General features: G+C 34.9%; 1 protein-coding gene across 1 annotated transcript in view; it reads right to left on the bottom strand.

Annotated features, from left to right (window-relative positions):
* Positions 1-1,920: 1,920 nt before the first annotated feature.
* Positions 1,921-20,115, bottom strand: part of LOC138697730 (uncharacterized) — a 28,991-nt gene continuing 10,796 nt past the window's right edge. Inside the window, exons 2-3 of the mRNA XM_069823211.1 lie at positions 5,625-5,981; positions 1,921-3,126 (exon numbers count right to left, since the gene is read on the bottom strand). Coding sequence (XP_069679312.1) covers positions 5,626-5,981 — 356 coding nt within the window. The 3' untranslated portion in view covers positions 1,921-3,126; position 5,625. The remainder of the gene's footprint in view (positions 3,127-5,624; positions 5,982-20,115) is intronic.

Raw genomic sequence — 20,115 nt, forward strand, 5'->3', positions numbered from 1 at the left:
TTAAACAAAGTTTTTGCGCGTCTGTTAAAGTATGATTAGCACAAGTGATAGTAAACAACGCTCAGAATCCCAATTGAATTCTCTGTGAGAAGTAGGCCTAATTATTTATTTTCGTAGGTAGAAAACGGGTTATAGTATTTATTTAGCTTGTGAAAAAGTAAATATCACTATCAGAAAATTTCATTTAAAGCGCCATTATAAAATACACGATAATTTTAAACACTGGGGAAAGTTTTTGACGCCAAAGTAGAAGAAAAATCTTCTAGCAGTCAGAAGGCCTATTCCACAACTGAAAATCTGTGAAAACAAACTTCATTTGTGAAGTACAGAGAGAATTACAAGGGGTTATTAATTTCTTCTGTCATGAGGGAGAAGAAAAAGAGAGGAGGAGATTTACCAATGTCTAATTTCAAACCAAGTAAACTAGTGAACTAGAAAGATTGTATAATGCTCTCCGCAAAAACTTTCTGAGGAGAAATATCGTGATTTGGAGGACCTTGTAATACTCTATGAAGAGGAAGGCTTCCAAGAATTCTATCGTCAAATTCTTTCTGAACCTGAGGCTGTTGGTCAACAAGAAGATCCAGAATGTGATGAGTCTGTTAGTGATTTCTAAACGATTAGTACTACGAGTATTGTCCAGATCTTCACTCTCTTGTCTGTCACGTCTAGCCTACCTTGCTGCTATATCACCGAATTTCATTGACTGGGATTAATCATTTCTCCTCTTTTTCAGGTGGAAACATTCTCTATGGAAATGATATCTTGAAGTAGGAAAGTTGACTTAAGTAAAATGTAGCCTATTTTATGAAAAAAATTAGGGGCAAATCGCAATATAGCGAACGGAGAAGCTCCGCCCACGACCACTTCCACTTTTCCCCTACTTGCTCACCAGACACTCTACGTGATAGGCGAGTGTTGTGTCGAATGCACATTTCATGTGGGTGGGGATAACTTCCCCTACTTGCGTTCGTTATATTGCGATTTATCCAAAATTATGAATTTTGATATACTGCAATAAAATACTGTACATTAATCATATCTTTAACTGATAACATAGCAGTAGTTCATTAAAAATTTTGAGGAATTTTATAGAGTATGTATGTAACAAATTTTTGTGTACTGACAAACTAACTATATTTAGAATAACTTCGAGGGAAAAATTGTTCCGGGGCCGGGTATCGAACCCGGGACCTTTGGTTTAACGTACCAACGCACCGGCCCCGGAACAATTTTTCCCTCGAAATTATTCAAATCAACTTTACAGGGAGTTATACCTGAAATCTTGATTTGCATAATACACGTCACTGTTCGTTAACAGAAAACCACAATTAAAGTCACACGGAGTTAGTGTGCAGTCGAAGTTGGTTGCTTGACGGTTGTCAGCCCACTTTGAGATATGTGGATATAGAGGGAGGAATTGGATCGGTGTCGGGTAGAGTTCCCGGGTTGCTCAGTTGGTAGAGCGTTGGTACGTTAAACCAAAGGTCCCGGGTTCGATACCCGGCCCCGGAACAATTTTTCCCTCGAAATTATTCAAATCAACTTTACAGGGAGTTATACCTGAAATCTTGATTTGCATAACTATATTTAATAACTTAATTAAGAGTAACAAAACGTTTGTTTGAAAGTCACGAAATCATTCACCAAGAAAAGAATTTTCGTATACAGGGGGAAAACAAACAGAGTCCAATTAAAAGTTACATAATTAATTAAGAAGACTGGAAGCTACTAGTGTCTTGAAATCATTTTACCAGATGTGATTGATGATAACATAAGGAATTTTTTTAAATATTAATCGCCTATAATTAACTCTTGCATTAAAGATATGAGTATGTTCTTTTTAAAATTAAGTTCCTGAAAAGTTTGCGTAAATGGACTCTGTTGGTTTTTTCCCTGTACCCTTCAAATATCGCCTCGTATGCTTCATTTAAAATTTTTATTAACAATATATTTGATTCACAATACATTGCGGAACATGAAACAGAACAATATGCAACAATATTTAAAGAAAATAACGTAAATATTTCTTAAGATTTTATAAATAAAACCAACAAAATATATTTTATTCATCATTACAACAGCACAACAAAATATTTACAATATATTATAGCAAAATAAATAACGTCTAATCCCCCTGAGTTTTATGGTTATTTAATAGGCCTATGTGCATTGTACAGCTATGTCAGATCGTCGGGGAATGCGGTATATCACAGTCTACTCGCGTCATATGCTCTCGAAAGTCCTGATGTGAATACTTCCAGTATTATAGTTATTCAGTCAAATTATCTCCTTGTTGATGCTCATCTATTAATTCGGCTCACCGTCTTCTCTTGTTACTAGTCTTCATTTGAAGTATCTTTTCTGCATTAGTAAAAATGTTAACCTCTTAAATTGATAAGTACAGTATATAAAATAGGCGTTACGTTAAAGTAATGCAAATGTCTGTTAATTTAAATATATACATCAATAAATAATAATATTTATACTCAAGCACAGAATAACTATGGGTCTTTGGTCAAAGCTTGAACTTATGTTACTAGAAATCAGTCAGACAGAACCGTTTTGTCATCTCTTCGATTGTCAGCAGTCAAGTTTCTTCGTAATTTTCCCGTGCTTGAAGAACTTAACACTAACTGATACATAATTCAATAATTCTTGTATATAAATTATTCCAAGTGCTTATCAGCTATTTTATAACTAGAATGGAGTTAGGGAGAAGCGCTGTTGTTAGCACCATCACTGTAGCAAGAGCGATAACGATGAACTATGCTTTGAGAGATCTTGAAAATGTTGAATAATTAGTTATGTGTTGGGTTTTGATGCAAGTATGTATTGGGGTATCAAATAATGTGACTATTTCTAAACCTTTGGATTGGTAATTTGACTATTGTTAACTTCTATCTTCTAATACTTTGGATTGCGTAATCTGACTCCATTTTGTTAGCTTCTATCGTTTCTTTATGCTGCGTTGATGACCCACGCTGTTACACTTCTCTCATACAAATTGCTGATCAACTGAGATCAACACACTCCAGTACATATTCACAACACGTTGTGAGCTTTGATTTATCTGTTGTAACACGTGACATGCAGTTTCAGCGAGACGCGGTTATTGTCGTCTACCTGAAAAAGAAAAAAAAATAACATATCTTAAAACACAAAACTTCTCTGTTTTCTTCTCCTTCTTAAGAGGAACGCGTTGTTAATCCATATCGAAGTTGTGCAAATATAACTATATTTTACTTTGTTATTGCTTAGGTTCTGATATTCACAACTACATTTTATTTATTTTACTTATTATATCCTATTTTTACCCTTTGAATATGTGCTAGGAATTCTGGTACATTGCTTTAATTCTTGAAAAAAAAAAGTAAGTTTTCATGAACAGTAGATGCACAATGGAGAAAGTTACATAACGCAGAACTGCACGCATTGTATTCTTCACCTGACATTATTAGGAACATTAAATCCAGACGTTTGAGATGGGCAGGGCATATAGCACGTATGGGCGAATCCGGAAATGCATATAGAGTGTTAGTTGGGAAGCCGAAGGGAATAATACCTTTGGGGAGGCCGAGACGTAGATGGGATAATATTAAAATCGATTTGAGGGAGGTGGGATATGATGGTAGAGACCGGATCAACCTTGCTCAGGATAGGGACCGATGGCGGGCTTATGTGAGGGCGGCAATGAACCTCCGGGTTCCTTAAAAGCCATAAGTAAGTAAGTAAGTAAGTAGATGCACATGCTTGGGTACAATTTTCTCGTTTCCTACATTTCAGATGTCAAAGAAATTTTAAGCACTTAGACTAGACGTTAAATCCCGAAAAGACAAAATATATTATTATGTCTCAAGACCAGAAAATAGTACAAAATGGAAGTATAAAATTGGAAATTTATCCTTTAAAGAGGTGGAAAAATTAAAATATCTTGGAGCAACAGTAACAAATGTAGGCTAAATGACACTCGGGAGGAAATTAAACGCAGAATAAATACGGGAAATGACTGTTGTTATTCGGTTGAGAAGCTTTTGTCATCTAGTCTGCTCTTAAAAAAGCTGAAAGTTAGAATTTATAAAACAGTCCGGTTGTTTTGTATGATTGTGAAGCTTGGACTCTCACTTTGAGAGAGGAACAGAGGTTAAGGGTGTTTGAAAATAAGGTGCTTAGGAAAATATTTGGGACTAAGAGGGATGAAGTTACAGGAGAATGGAGAAAGTTATACAACATTGTATTCTTCACCTCACATAATGAGGAACATTAAATCCAGACATTTGAGATGGGCATGTAGCACGTATGGGCGAACCCAGAAATGTATATATAGAGTGTTAGTTAGAACGCCGGAGGGAAAAGACCTTTGGTGAGGCCGAAATATAAAAGGGGGGATAATATTAAAATGGATTTGAGGGAGGTGGGATATGATGGTAGAGACTGGATTAATCTTGCTCAGAATAGGGAGCAATGGCGAGCTTATGTGAGAGCAGCAATGAACCTCCTGGTTTTCTAAATGCCATTTGTGAATCAGTAAGTAGACTAGAAGTAGTAGAAAACGCTCTTGCTAGTTCATTCATTCATTCATTCATTCATTCATTCATTCATTCATTCATTTCTTTTTTCCTTCATAACTCCATTCCTTTCTTAAGTCATTCACTCTTTTCTTCATTCATTCCTTCTTTCCTTCCTTTCTTCATAACTTCCTTCCTTTATTCCTTCCTTAATTTATTCCTTCATTCATTCCTTTTCCCTTCCTTCCTTCATTCCTTCTTTGATTCATTCATTCCTTCATTCATTTCTTTTTTCTTTCCTTTCTTCCTTCATGACTTCATACCTTCCTTAATTCATTCGTTCCTTAATTCCCTCATTCATTCCTTCATTCATTTCTTCCTTCCTTAATTCATTCCTTCCTTCATTCCTTATTTGATTCATTCCTTCCTTCATTCATTCCATCTTTTCTTCCCTCATAACCTAATTCCTTCATTCCTTCCTTCATTCATTCATTCCTTCCTTAATTCAATCCTTCCTTCCTTCATTCATTCCTAGCTTCATTCATTCCTTCCTTCATTGGCTCCATCTTTTCTTCCCTTCTTCCTTCATAACCTCATTCCTTCATTCCTTCCTTCATTTATTCCTTTTCTTCTTTCCTTCATTCCTTTCTTAATTCATTCCTTCCTTTATTCATTCTTTCTTTCCTTCCTTTCTTCCTTCATAACTTAATTCCTTCATTCCTTCCTTCATTTCTTAATTCCTTCATTCCTTCCTTCATTTCTTAATTCATTCATTCTTTCCTTTCTTTCATTATTTATTTACTTATTTATTTATTATATTTTATATATTCTAGAAAATAAAATTAATTAATTCATTAACGTTGTATCAGATTCACTTTTTAAATGAATTAACAACTCTTAAATACCCATTCCCGTATGATCGATTTTTTTTACTGTCCATAACATTCCTTCACTTTCAAGCTCTGTCTACCTAAACATATACTTGCCAATTGCAGGGGACTTACTTCGCGCGTTATATCTAAGTGGATAAACATTGGCTTCCCACTATATCGACGGAGCAGTGTAACTCTGAATCAGGTCAGTCATTTATATGGCGGTAGGTACTATAGTACTGACCTCAGTGGGACGCGGCCTCGGGGGCGTAGGCGCTGTATGCAAGCTGATGGGCTGCCGTCGCCGCCGCGGCCGTCTGGATATCGGAGCTCCTGCCCCAGCCAGAGCTGTACGAGTCGTGGTGGTCGCCACTCGAGTGCGAGTGGTGCGGGTGTGCCACCACCTCGTACGTCACGTGCTTCTGGTGGGAGAACAGCTTCTTGAGCCACAGGATGCCGGCCAGCAGCAAAGCTATCTTGCTCACGAGTAACGCCTTGCCCACCAGCAAGGCCAGACCCTTCAGGGCCAACCCTCCGAGCAGGGCGAACTTCATGGCGGCCGCCGCCATCAGGGGCCCCATCTGCTTCATCTTACCGCGACCTGTAAATAAAAATATAAGTTATCCCATCTGAAATAACATTTAGGTTTCATCAAAGAAAAGGGATAAATATTAATTGAATTCCTAAATCATTATTGCTATCCGTAAGATCGTATCAAATTATTAGGTAAGGATTATATGGACAAATTACAAGTAAACAATGTACATTAATTGAAGCGTCGGCTGGAACAACGTTATAAGTTACATTTGGTAAAATTTACAAGAGCTGAAAAAATGTGTTCACCTACAACGTTGTTCCAGGATGGCAAACCTTTGAGTGGACAAATTTCACGTATTACATTGCTGGACATTGCAAACCAAGGAGTATAGCAAGGTAACATGACCTATACACGGAAACACGCCGAATGAAGATTTTGTAACTTACAACGTTGTTCCAGCCGACGCTTCAATTAATCATATAGAATCACATTGAAACTAATAAAATTAACATGTAAAAATAGATCATAAGAAACTCTGAAAGAGTGCCTACTTTTATTACGGTACTCTATGGTGAAGAAGCAGTGGAAGACCAGTGGTAACCGATTGTGTCTTTTCTAAGCTTGTGACGAAGTGATAGTTCCCGATGTATTAATTAATAATTAATCTCAAACCTTTCAACGCTCTTCCATATACATTTAACCAGCACAGGTCATCCAGAATTAACTAGATTGTCTCGCCATGTTTTGGCCTAAAATATCTCAACGGAAACAACACTGATTATCCGATTTTTCAGCTCGACATGCCTGCTCTTCAATCCCAGCGAAGAAATGAGTCATAGCAGGGAATGTTTAATATACAAACATGTTACATAGTCGATCTTGGCTTAAAGACGTTCATATTCTGACTCTTATAGTTATGGTCAGTTCTGTAGGTCGCTCACCGCATACTGAAAAGTATCAAATTACGTAAATTGAGCCATATAACAATGGGGTAATTTGGATCCATGTATTAAAATCAAGAAAAGAGCATCATTATTTGACAAAGAGAATCCCTTGGGACAAAAAAATTATTCGACCAGAAAGATATGTCCGACTTTTGTCAAGTTTTACAAGCATCTCACGTGACAGGAAGCTGTTGATTTTGGGGCCGTTGTACTCTCGTGACGAAGATTACAGTTCCCTGTCCCTGTAGCGATTACGGGAATGCGTTTTAAGCGTGCGTGATTCCACGCTTACAAAATTGTCTATGGATTCATTCAAAAATGCAGGCAGCATGTAGAGTAAATAAAATACAATTTTATTGTCCGACATAGAGAAAACTTCGCATGTAATGCACATCGAATGCGTAAGAATATTAATAAATCTGTAAGTGAAATATCATAAAAAATACATTATCTACATAGCAACTGACAAAACGTGTTACATCATCGGAATAAATGAAAGATTGATTGTAGTTAATAAACTTATTTAAATTGCATGTATATCATGCAAAGAAACTTAAAGAATTTGAGCATAGCATGAATATTGATTAATTAAATGTAGTTACAAGTGGCCCATTTTTTAAACGCCTCTGATTGAGATGGCGCTAGAGTTGTGATTTACTTCCACTGTACATTTATATAACAGCATCTTGACATGTGGCTTATTCACAGGGTTAGTTTAGCAGCAACTGAATACTGTTCTTAATATGTCTGTTTGCCTATCTGTCTAAATATTCTGTACTATCTAATCTATATATTCTATCTGTCTTTCTATTTGTCAGTCTGTCTATCAGTCTGTTTGCTGTCTGTCTGTCAATTCTCTTCAATCTAATCTACCTATTCTATATATCTTTCTATTTGTATGTCTGCCTATCAGTCTGTTTGCTGTCTGTCCGTCAATTCTATTCAATCTAATCTACCTATTCTATCTATCTTTCTATTTGTCTGTCTGTCTATCAGTCTGTTTTCTCTCTGTCTGTCAATTCTATTCAATCTAATCTACCTATTCTATCTACCTTTCTATTTGTATGTCTGCCTATCAGTCTGTTTGCTGTATATCTGCCAATTCTATTCAATCTAATCTACCTATTCTATCTTTCTATTTGTATGTCTGTCTATCAGTCTGTTTGCTGTCTGTCTGTCAATTCTATTCAATCTAATCTACCTATTCTATCTTTCTATTTGTCTGTCTGTCTATCAGTCTGTTTGCTGTCTATTTGCCAATTCTTTTCAATCTAATCTACCTATTCTATCTACCTTTCTATTTGTATGTCTGCCTATCAGTCTCTTTGCTGTCTATCTGCCAATTCTATTCAATCTAATCTACCTATTCTATCTACCTTTCTATTTGTATGTCTGCCTATCAGTCTGTTTGCTGTCTATCTGCCAATTCTATTCAATCTAATCTACCTATTCTATCTTTCTATTTGTATGTCTGTCTATCAGTCTGTTTGCTGTCTGTCTGTCAATTCTATTCAATCTAATCTACCTATACTATCTATCTTTCTATTTCTCTGTCTGCCTATCAATCTGTTTGCTGTCTATCTGTCAATTCTATTCAAACTAATCTACCTATTCTATCTATCTTTCTATTTGTCTGTCTGTCTATCAGTCTCTTTGCTGTCTATCTGCCAATTCTGTTCAATCTAATCCACCTATTCTATCTTTATATTTGTATGTCTGTCTATCAGTCTGTTTGCTGTCTGTCTGTCAATTCTCTTCAATCTAATCTACCTATTCTATCTATCTTTCTATTTGTCTGTCTGCCTATCAATCTGTTTGCTGTCTATCTGTCAATTCCATTCAATCTAATCTACCTATTCTATCTACCTTTCTATTTGTATGTCTGCCTATCAGTCTGTTTGCTGGCTATCTGCCAATTCTATTCAATCTAATCTACCTATTCTAACTTTCTATTTGTATGTCTGTCTATCAGTCTGTTTGCTGTCTGTCTGTCTGTCAATTCTCTTCAATCTAATCTACCTATTCTATCTATCTTTCTATTTGTCTGTCTGCCTATCAATCTGTTTGCTGTCTATCTGTCAATTCTATTCAAACTAATCTACCTATTCTATCTACCTTTCTATTTGTCTGTCTGTCTATCAGTCTGTTTGCTGTCTATCTGCCAATTCTGTTCAATCTAATGTACCTATTCTATCTATATTTCTATTTGTCTGTCTGTCTATCAGTCTGTTTGCTGTCTACCTGTCAATTATTTTCAATCTACCTATTCTATCTATCTTTCTATTTGTCTGTCTGTCTATCAGTCTGTTTGCTGTCTACCTGTCAATTATTTTCAATCTAATCTACCTATTCTATCTATCTCTCTATTTGTCTGTCTGTCTGTCAGTCTGTTTGCTGTCTACCTGTCAATTATTTTCAATCTAATCTACCTATTCTATCTATCTTTCTATTTGTCTGTCTGCCTATCAGTCTGTTTGCTATCTGTCAATTCTATTAAATCTAATCTACCTATTCTATCTCCCTTTCTATTTGTCTGTCTGTCTATCAGTCTATTTGCTGTCTATCTGTCAATTCTATTCAATCTAATCTACTTATTCTATCTATTATTCTATTTATATGTTAATCTATCAGTCTGTTTGCCTGTCTGTCTGTCAATTCTATTCAATTTAATATATCTATTCAATCTCTCTGTTTGCTTGTACGTCTGTCTATTCTATGCTATCTAATCTATCTATTCTATCTGGTTGTGTATTCTATTCTATCTTTCTGTATGTCTATTTCTCTGTTTGCCTGTACATCTGTCTATTATACTCCATACAATCTATCTTATTCTATCTCTCTGTGTATACTACTCTAATCTATGTATTGGATCTATCCTGTATTCTATTCTATTCTATTCTATTCTATTCTATTCTATTCTATTCTATTCTATATATTCTACCTACGAGTATATATTTATCTGTCCGCTTGTCTGTCCTATAGTATCTAATTTATATGTTCTATGTATTCTATCTATAGGTCTATCTGCCTGTCTATTCTATTTAAGCTTATCTAATCTATCAATTCTATGTATTCGATGTACCTGCTTGTCTGTCTGTCTTCCTAGACTTTCTATGTATTCCTTGTATTTATCAGTCTGCCTGCCTGTTCTATTATACAGTATCTCATCTATCTGCTTTATGTAGGTATTCTATCTATTCTATCTGCCTACTTGTCTGTCTGTCTGTTTGTCTGTCTATATACCCGACTGTCTATTTGTCTGTCTGCCTGTCTGTTTATTTGTCTGTCTGTCTGTGTTTTCGTCTTCGATGGTCCATGGGTTACTAGCTGGCCGTCGATTTCGATGTTTGAAGGTTTAAATACTGGCTAGAAAAATGCATTTTAAAAGACGATAAAATCCTAAACATTACCTTCTTAGTGAGAGTAATAATGCTGACAAGACCGTGTCTTACATTTAAGCACGTAAAAGCCTTCTCATTAAGTAAAATACTACTGTCTACAGAGCAACTTTTTCACAGTAGCTTGATGCCGCTAATCCTTTATTATATTTCATCGCTAACTTCCTCAATTGTGATAGGTAAGCTTTAATTACGCTTATACTCATACATTTAATGATTTTTTTTTCCACATAATATGAAATAGACCCTTCTTAACATCAGACTCATGTTTCAAAACGTAATGTCGTGTTAGTAAATATTACACAACTATACAGTAATGTAACATTGAAACGCACATGGAAATTGGAAATGACGTAGGCTACATAAACTGTACAGGAAATGAGAAACACCGTGTAAGATAAGGCACCCATCCTCTCGTTTACAATAGAACAATGGACCATGCGGCATGAGACGGACTCACGACATGAAACAATAACAACTGCTCTGTGGACGACTTACTGTAAGTGGGATCTAGAACAACATCTCCATCCATTTCACTTAACGCGATTAATTACAAAGTAAGCAACTGACCTTTGTTATGAAAATGTGTTGATTTATCTTAGGATGTCACTTCTCTGAATTCCAGCTACAACATGTTTCAGGTTCTTCATAATTCCCTTTATAACTTCTGGTTATTTCGTCTTCTTTTTCCATAATTAGTACACAATAAAATTTTGTCTCGTACCAGAGCATATTTCTATCTACATCTGAATCCCAGAATTGTACACATTAACGGTGGGATGACAACACACAAAAATTATTCACCATTAAAGTTTGCCTGAAGAAATGTTACGGTAGAAAGAAGAATTCTTTTAATCTGTCGTTTAACAACGCTGTATCAACTACGTGATTACGTAGAGGCGATGGAATTAGTGACGGCAAGGTAGTAGGCCTAGTTTGACGGTATCATTTCGAAGATTCACTATGCACGTGTCGTTTTACAGTTGGGAAAACCTTGGGACATTTTATTGCGTATTTTATTTATTTATTTATTAATTCTGGTGTAGTTAAGGCCATCAGGCCTTCTCTTCCACAACACCAGGAATACAAATACAACAATAGAAATAAACAGAAAAAATACACTTTATACAAAATAAAGCTACACAAGAAATAAAGAGAGAGAGAGAGAGAGAGAGAAACACTATAAACAAAGTAAAGCTACACAAAAATATAGCGGAGAGTTGGGTAGTATCGGACATCGGGTAATATCGGACAGTGAGTTTCTTTCATCTATAACCAGATGATAGTACCTAAATGACATGATTACGTTTCTCTGATGCCGTATACAGTTACGAAACCACGTCATTCAGGTACTACCATCTATGGTAGATGAAAGAAACGCACTGTCCGATATTACCCGATGTCCGATACTACCCAACTCTCCCCTACACAGGTTGCAGTCACACAAACTTTAAATGAGTGATTAAGTATCATAATTAATTGTATCCTAACTAATTAACTAACATAAACAAGAAACTTGGAATTTTAATCTAGATTAAAAAAGAATAAGAAAAAAAAAACACAAATCAATACTTCTAGCATTACCTAAAAAAAAAAAAAAAAACTAGGACAAAATTTTCCAATTTCATTTTGAATTGTGATAAAGTCCGGCAGTCCCTGACGTCATTAGGTAACGAATTCGAGAGGCGAGGTATTTCTACAGTTGGTAAAGCCATCGATTTAATTCCCAATATACTCAATTTAAGAGAAGGAGGGTATTTTGATATTAAATTATTGAAAGAATTTTAGTTTTGTCCTTTAAAAGTTCAGATCAAATTTCTGCACATTTAAGGACAAAACTAACAATCTTTTAATCATTCCTTATCATAATAAACTGCTCTCTTAAATTGACTGAGTATATTGGGAATTGATTCAATAGCTTTCCCAAAATACGCTATGAAATGTTTCACATAACATAATTTTTTTCTCGAAAAGGAAGCAAAAACGAGCAAAATTGTATTAAACTTTTTTGTTTGAAATATCTCAAAGAATAATTCCTTGAAATTCATGATGTTACTTACGGTACAACTGCATATTATTAGCTGTCTTTAATTAGGCCTAACTGTTTTGTGATATCTTTATTTCCAATATAATTGAGACAGGGAAATCAAAAACTCCAACTCCAATAAACCAAATTTTACAGGAGAGAGAAAAAACTTATTATTTATCTTACTAACTTTAAATATTATACATTTTCTATTAATATTGTGTAAAATTACATTCTCTATCAATTAAATACTTCAAAACCTAAATTTTTACATTTTCTTACGCTACAATTTGAAATAAACACTGCTGGAGTTATTGGTTTTCTGACTTCCACAGTGTATGAATTAAGAAAAGTGAACAAATATGAGCCATGTGAAGAAAAAAAGATAAGTATATCATAATTCCCTTTTGAAACATTGGAATATACGAGAAAATGGAAGCTTATTACAGTATTAAGATTAACATTGCTACTTTTTTTTATATGAGACAGAAAATCACAAATTACCATAAAGCACATCAAAATAAACAAATAAAACCACAAACAATATTTAAATATTAAAACAGTCTCATTCATGTCACAGATTCTGTTTTTTCTCTCACTCTCATGTTCTTCCTATGCATCTAGATTCTAGATTATTACTGTCCGCAAACAGAGTTTGGTAATTCATCCTACTTTCCTCAGAAATAAACTGCACTAAATTTTGCAAGTCCTCTTGCTTTCTTCTTTCAATGGCAATGCTGAATTGTACTTTAGTTGACTGGGGAATGATGCATCTGTATTGGGTTTCTGGAAGTTAATCGACTCGATATTGTGCCTTTAATAGTCTTACTTACATGGATTTCATAGATTTTTGTGACATTCTGAATACCGTATCGTATCACTTTACTCAGCTGGTTGAGCGATAGTGTTGCCATCTATCGGGAAATTAAGCTTGGAATGCAAAAACTCTCTTATTCCATGGAGTAGTGGAATTTTGACTTCCACGAGATTTAAAACAGCCCCCAGAATGCAGATGAATGTCGATATTAGTGTATTCTTGCCTTCCACGCATGCGGGACAAACTAAAAAGCATCATCCAGCCCATAACTCAATTTTGTCAAAAACTGGAGTTAGTGGGTTTTTGATCTCCCTGACTCAATTAGTCTATGCCTCCAACAACTTTCAACTGTCTTCCCTTGTTTTCAGTTTATACTTATCTTAATTTTAGTTGTTTTTACTTTATGTTCATATAGTAATGTTGGACGTGAGATAACGTTATAAAATTTATTTTTTGTCTTCGTTTTTGTTTTTGAGGTTTGTTAAAATCAACTCGAAATACAGTTATTTTTCGTATAAGTAAAACTAGTGATTAAATGTTTAGTTGAGAGACGATTATAGATTTATTTCCTGTTTAATTCTGTTGTTTAAAATATATACAACACTGCTTCTTAAATGCTCGTAAAGAGAGCTTTATATAGGCCATAAATAAGGAACACGTTGACAACTAGTTAGTCTGTGAGGCAAAATTTTATGAGGGTACTCATAAAATTTATTGCATACACAGTTAATGTGAAATTTAAAACCATTCGTTATAGTGGTGAATAACACACTTGTATGGCATGGGTAATTTAATACAGTAGTCTTCAACTCGCGGTCCTTTGAAGTTATTTTTTGGCCCTTCAGAATATTTGATGTAATACATAATACATAATACCTTCTTGACAAATTACCCTCTTAGGCGAATGACTATGTAAATAGGAAATTAGCACTAATAGTAGTGGTGTTTTATTTAACTACAGAGGTTATTCAACATCGAAATTCAAGATGGGCGAGAAATGGAGGGCAAGTTTCGCCTGGAGCTGACCTCGTATCTTTACTTCATCTCAGAGGAAGCCATGCTGAAGACTTTGTCGCCCATAAAATTTCGCCGTTTTCGGTCGGATAGTCCTACTTTAACTTTAGAAATGCCAATTTTAATAATCCACAATAATTTTATGATATAGGCCTACACACAAATATACACATCACCCACTTTGAGGATATATTTAAACAGAAACTGTGAGCTGTTCTTGCCAAATGCCAAATAACAATGTAGAATAACTACATACAGCTCCTTCTCTCTCTCTCTCTGTTACAAATAAAATTACTGTGCAACAATCTAGAAAAAAACAAAAACAAAAAATGGCAGAGAATTCATGTGTGCTAAATAAGAATTAGAATGTTTAATCTCAAAGAACTTTTGCTTAATTAGTTTCGAATAATCGTAATGCTTGATGGCAATTAGGGTAAAGAATGGTAATACTGTGATACGAGTAATATTGTGATAGTTCTTTTTGAGAACTTATTACAATTTTACTGAGCGAAATAAGGACCTGTTTTGTGCTACAACTTGTCCACGAATATTCCCGTAATACGTTGACGCAAAAAAAAAACCGATCTTCCTCTCGCTCAATAAAATTTTAATAGATTCTCAAAAAGAACTATCACAGTACTACAACCTTTAACCTATATTAGCATAATCATAAAACAAAGAACTTGAACATTTAATGAATATTGTAACAGTACAAGAAAATAAATTCGCAATCGCTGCTAGAGCCACTATAATGCGCTACATATAGGATTATATTCAAACTTATTTAATTTTCCAATAATGATATCTTGCGAGTCGCATCGGCCCTCTGACACTAAGGAAAATAAGTTACGGGTTGCATCGACGCGCTCCCGCTAAGACCGCAAGTTGCGCTTAGAGTGTTGCAGAAATGGTAACGGAAATTTTCCCTGGGTACCACTTGAACGTTCCACGCTAAAAAACTAAACAACATTTTCACATGCGTCCGATTCTTTGACCTTACAACAGAGAATTGATTAGTTGGAACTGTCTTCCGTTCATCCTTAGCGATAACTGTCAGTTAATAGTACGTCAAGGGCTTCCATCGCTAGATTCTCCAGCGTTAGGTCAAAAAGCTTCAATCCTGGATTCAGAATAGAATAAGTTTTTATAAAACGCATGATATAACTTTGAAAACGGCTGGATTAAATAACATTTCTTTGTGTTTTTCAAATTCCGAATTCTATATAGTAACATATTCATGAGATTGTAATTGAAAACATGTTAAGTTATTTTTAATTATTGTGATAATTTAAAATAGTATCTCCCGCGCCGTAGCGTCATGGTCTAAGGCATCCTGCCTAGGACTCGTATTACGGAATGCGCGCTGGTTCGAATCCTCATGAAGGAAGAAATTTTCTCGTGAAATTTCGGCCGATGTATGGGACTGGTGCCCACCAAGCTTCGTGATGCGCTTGGGGAGCTACGATAGGTAGCGAAATCTGGTTACGAATGGATGGGAGGATCATCGTGCTCATCACACGATATCTCCATTCTGGTTGAATGTCCACCTCTCCTTCGGCATGTGGAAGTGAGGGCAAAAACCGGCTGATAGGCCTGGACCTTTAAAGGGCTGCAGCGTCTCGGGTTAAGATAGTTTGCTTAAATAGTATTTACTGTATAATTTTTTTTAATATGAAACGATTTTTAACTAGTTTCCAGTGCTAAATTATTCTTGATAATTGTACAGCTGTTGTAGTGCTTACATCTATATTTCCTTGAGATTGATTCTAACTTTTGTGAGGTTCACTTCTGAGCAATAGGCTCAATTCTTAAGTGTCGTTTTCTCATAAATCCACTTAGCATCGCTTCCGAGTAGCGCTGCTACGTTGCTCAAACGGGTCGCCAATTAGCATTGTTCATTAGTTTCTTTAAACGCTTTGTGTGAACAGATTCAATTTTTTTTACCAGAAACTTGTGCTATTGCTTTGCTGATAGTGTCGAGTTTCGCCTATCGACCGCCACGTGGCTCGGTTACTTTCTATTTTAAACTAGAATCTTATAAGCGGTTGTGATGACGAAAAGCCCCATTTAGGGGCGGCATTTTAAGAAGCTTTAAAGTATGAGAAATGGTGTAATTTGTAATATTGTGTTATTTTTGTCTTCATTTTAATAATGAGTCAGTTTTTGATATAGTCTATCGATGTTTAATTTACTTCCTTCTGTATAAATTCTTCTTACGTCAGAAAAGCAATCTCTGTTGACCTTTAATACTTTCTTGTATAGGCATACATTTAAGTCGCTGTATTCCTTCAGAAGCATTTCACTCTTACCTTCTTTGGATGGTACTGCAATTTACAGTGCTTGTTATGTTTATTTTTCTTGATTTTATCGTGTTGTGTAGAGAATAAACTCGAGGACCACAAACTGCTTGCACATTATAGCGCTTTGTGGTATTCCTAATTAACCTTAATTCAAAACATAATAGAGGTTGAGTATCTTTACATTGTGTAGTACAATCTCTTCACAATGTACTTGTCTCTAAGTATCTTAACATCCCCTCAGCGGAGTCTGTAAACAACACGAAGTTCTGTCGAGTTACACGAAGGTCATGACCTTCTTTGTATTTACATTAATTGATTGTCCACTTGCATTATCAGAACGTCTTTAAAGTCAGTATTGTTTTAACTATTGGAAGTAGGATTATTATTTTATTTATTTTAGGAATAAGAGTAGCTTATATTTAGAAAAAGATTAGCATTATTATAATCATCCATCAATCATTAGTAAGGAGCGGATTCCTATGTAATTAAATATTATTTTTGCCTGTGATAAAATACAATTAACAAAGTGAAAAATTCCGAACATGAAGTTTCAAGTTTAAAACCAGAATTTTATTTCACATAAAACACATATTTTCACAAAAAATTATGTAAATACATATTTTAAGGAAATCTATTATAAACACATAAATCTTGGAGTTTTTTTACATAAATAATTTTTTACGAGAAATTTTAGACATTTTAAAACTAAATCAATTATATCACTCAGAAGTACATGATCTTTTTTAAGAATTCTTGGTTGCTTCGTGTTTCTAAGCGCTGTGTGGTGTAGTCGTGATCCATTTTTGTAATAGTATCGCATCACGTTCTGAGAACTGCTAGGCAGCATATCAGTGTTAATATTAGAGAATAAATTAACATGGACAAGGAGGAGAGATCTTGTAACTCATAATTAGGAATGTTTATTGTTATTGAAGATGATTTCATTCTACGCTTTGTTTGTCAAACACAACAGATAAGAGCTCGGGTATGAACATTATTTAATTTAAACAAATCTCTCGCCTCTCGCTCATGTCTATCAAGTAAGACAATATATCTTGTGATTCCCTGTTATCGGGCTTCGTCAATCGATATCCTTCAAGATATACTGAAAGATGGTTGTTTGAAAAACGATTTGGCTTTCCTATTAGCAAATTTAAGATTTTTTTGTGACACCATAAAAAAAACTCGAAACATCCAAAAACCTGTTGTCTGAAACAGGGAGGTGCGTGCCGTGGAAATTAAACTACACTCGCTACCAGGTTCAGAAGCACAATTACTAAGGGACAAATTCCAGAATGTGTTTGGGAAAAATAGTGAATATAAAAAAATGTGTAAAGTTGCTCAAGTATTGGAGGGTATGCCTGTAGGTGAAATTGACGGTGTTTGTGTTTGTGACATTCCTCTCTTTAAATATGCACGTCTGACGTCCTGTGATGTGGAAAGATCGTTTTCACAGCATAAGTCGTTGTTCGGAGATAATCTGCATGCATTTGTGATGGAGAATTTGGAGATGACCTTTGTTGTTCACTGCAATTCTCGGTCAACTACTAGCACTTAAGTGTGGTTGGTGAGTACGTAGTAACATTTTTTTTTTTCCAAGCTAAGTAAGGTACTTTTGTCATATTTAAAAAAATATATATATATTTTTTATTTTAGCAAATATTTTCGCACTTTTTAGCACATAAAAAATAAATATATTTAAATTTTTTAGCACATAAAAATCCGCTCCCTAATCATTAGACATTTTCGCCTGTAACGTCTACTCTAGTCCATTTAATATCCTGTAGGTCGTCATTAGGCAAAGTAAAGATTTAGAAGAATCTAATTCTTAGATCCGTAACTGCTCGCCCAACAAATAAAGAGGCTCGGTGAGAATTTTAACAAGTTCCCTCCCTTTCATCTATCCTCCACTCCATGATGACAGCTTAAGTCAACTTCCTTCACTTTTGTATATCACTAGAATTTATACAAATTTGAACAGACGCAATACCGCTCGCCAAAAAGTGAGAGAGATATGGTAAGGATTTCGGGTGGTTTGAAGCACCGGAGCGAGTGTTACGAACAGGTTATGGAAAACAAGAGACAGAAGATAGCTGAGTAGAAGGAGATTGTAGATTAAAAGTGTCAGTGCTACTTTAAGACTCAAGATGTCTGAACGGAATATGCTTAGAACTGTTCTCCAGGACTTTGGTAATAGATCCAAGTGATAGCGTCCCCTTCCCCTATCTTGTCTTGTCTTGTCTTGTCTTGTCTTGTCTTGTCTTGTCTTGTCTTGTCTTGTCTTGTCTAATAATTGAGCTGATATATAGCTCCTAAACCTTAGAATTTCTCCATATATGTCAGAAATTTTTGTTGATTAGCATCTTTTTGTTTTCCAATGCTTATGCAATTTATGGATATCAAATAAAACCTCTCTCAACTCCACTTCTGGCAGTGTTAAGGGCGATTTAAACTTGGATTTACCAAATAACAACCATAAATATAAAAGAAAATAAATCAGAATTTGGATTAAGTATTGATAAAAATATTTAAAATGTTCCCTAGAATTTAATATTGAAGAATGTGATTAGCTGCCAGTAAAGTTTTGATCGGAGTCTTCCCCTCAATAGGTCTATAGAAGGTCGTTTTACCTGTCTTATAGTATTTGCGACGTAGAATCACTATCTTAAATTCATCTCCGAAGAAACGCCTACTACTATTTTCACCATCTTTGGAAGTTCATAATCCTCAGGTATGAATTTAGGAATTTCGGATGTCGAGCAGCTACCAGATGGTGTTAACAAAAAGATGTAACTCCCTGAGATTTATTGCTGGGAAACAGAATAATGTTCACTGGCATAAAACCTGCAGACCTACTCTTGGATTACCGCACTGAGGCGCGTTGGAATTCTCTACCAAGCCTGTCGTTAATCGTCTGTGTTAAGTGAAGCTGGAGTACCAGTTTTTTCTGTTATCTGATGGTCACAGATAATTTACCACGAGGCGGTTTAAATATTTGAGGTTATATTAAATGCTTCCTTCAAAGTGTGTCTTGTTTACGAAAATATGACCTAACATTTCTTTTACAGTTCATGTAAGCATTTTCTAGTTCATCTGGTGAAGTTATTGTGCCAGTAATAGGATCTTGTGGTATTTTCGCATAATACTGTTGTACAAAAATATGTCAATTAATATGACCTGGCATTTTAATATTGCAAAACGTTTACCGTAGGTAATTTTTTCTTTTTTAAGTCTGTAATGCTTAGGTATTTTTATGGAAGTGTAGTCTTCTAGTTTTACTCCTGTAGTTTCGATAAAAATACAAACTTTCCACTACACTGAAGATGGATGATCAAAACGACAAACACTCAAAAGCATAATTAACAGAAATGTTGCTGTACTGTGGGACATTTCTATATCAATTTATACTATACTAGTGGCTTGTGCACCAAATTCTGCAAATTAAGTTAATTAGACGTTCAAATAAACATTTTTCAGATTTATTTTCAATAAAGAATACCAGACATTCGGAAAGTTGTTTGCTTCCATAACAATGAAAGATACTCTCTCTCGAGCCAATACTGAAGAGAACCACGCATATAAATATCTACACCACACCGCCATTAAATATATGAAAAAGACCCAACCCCACTTGATTAATAACTATAAAAATATTTGATTTTTAATAATATTATTATACTACGTAAGTTTTATACCTT

This window comes from Periplaneta americana, chromosome 4, assembly GCF_040183065.1.
Source record: "Periplaneta americana isolate PAMFEO1 chromosome 4, P.americana_PAMFEO1_priV1, whole genome shotgun sequence".
Classification (NCBI taxonomy): domain Eukaryota; kingdom Metazoa; phylum Arthropoda; class Insecta; order Blattodea; family Blattidae; genus Periplaneta; species Periplaneta americana.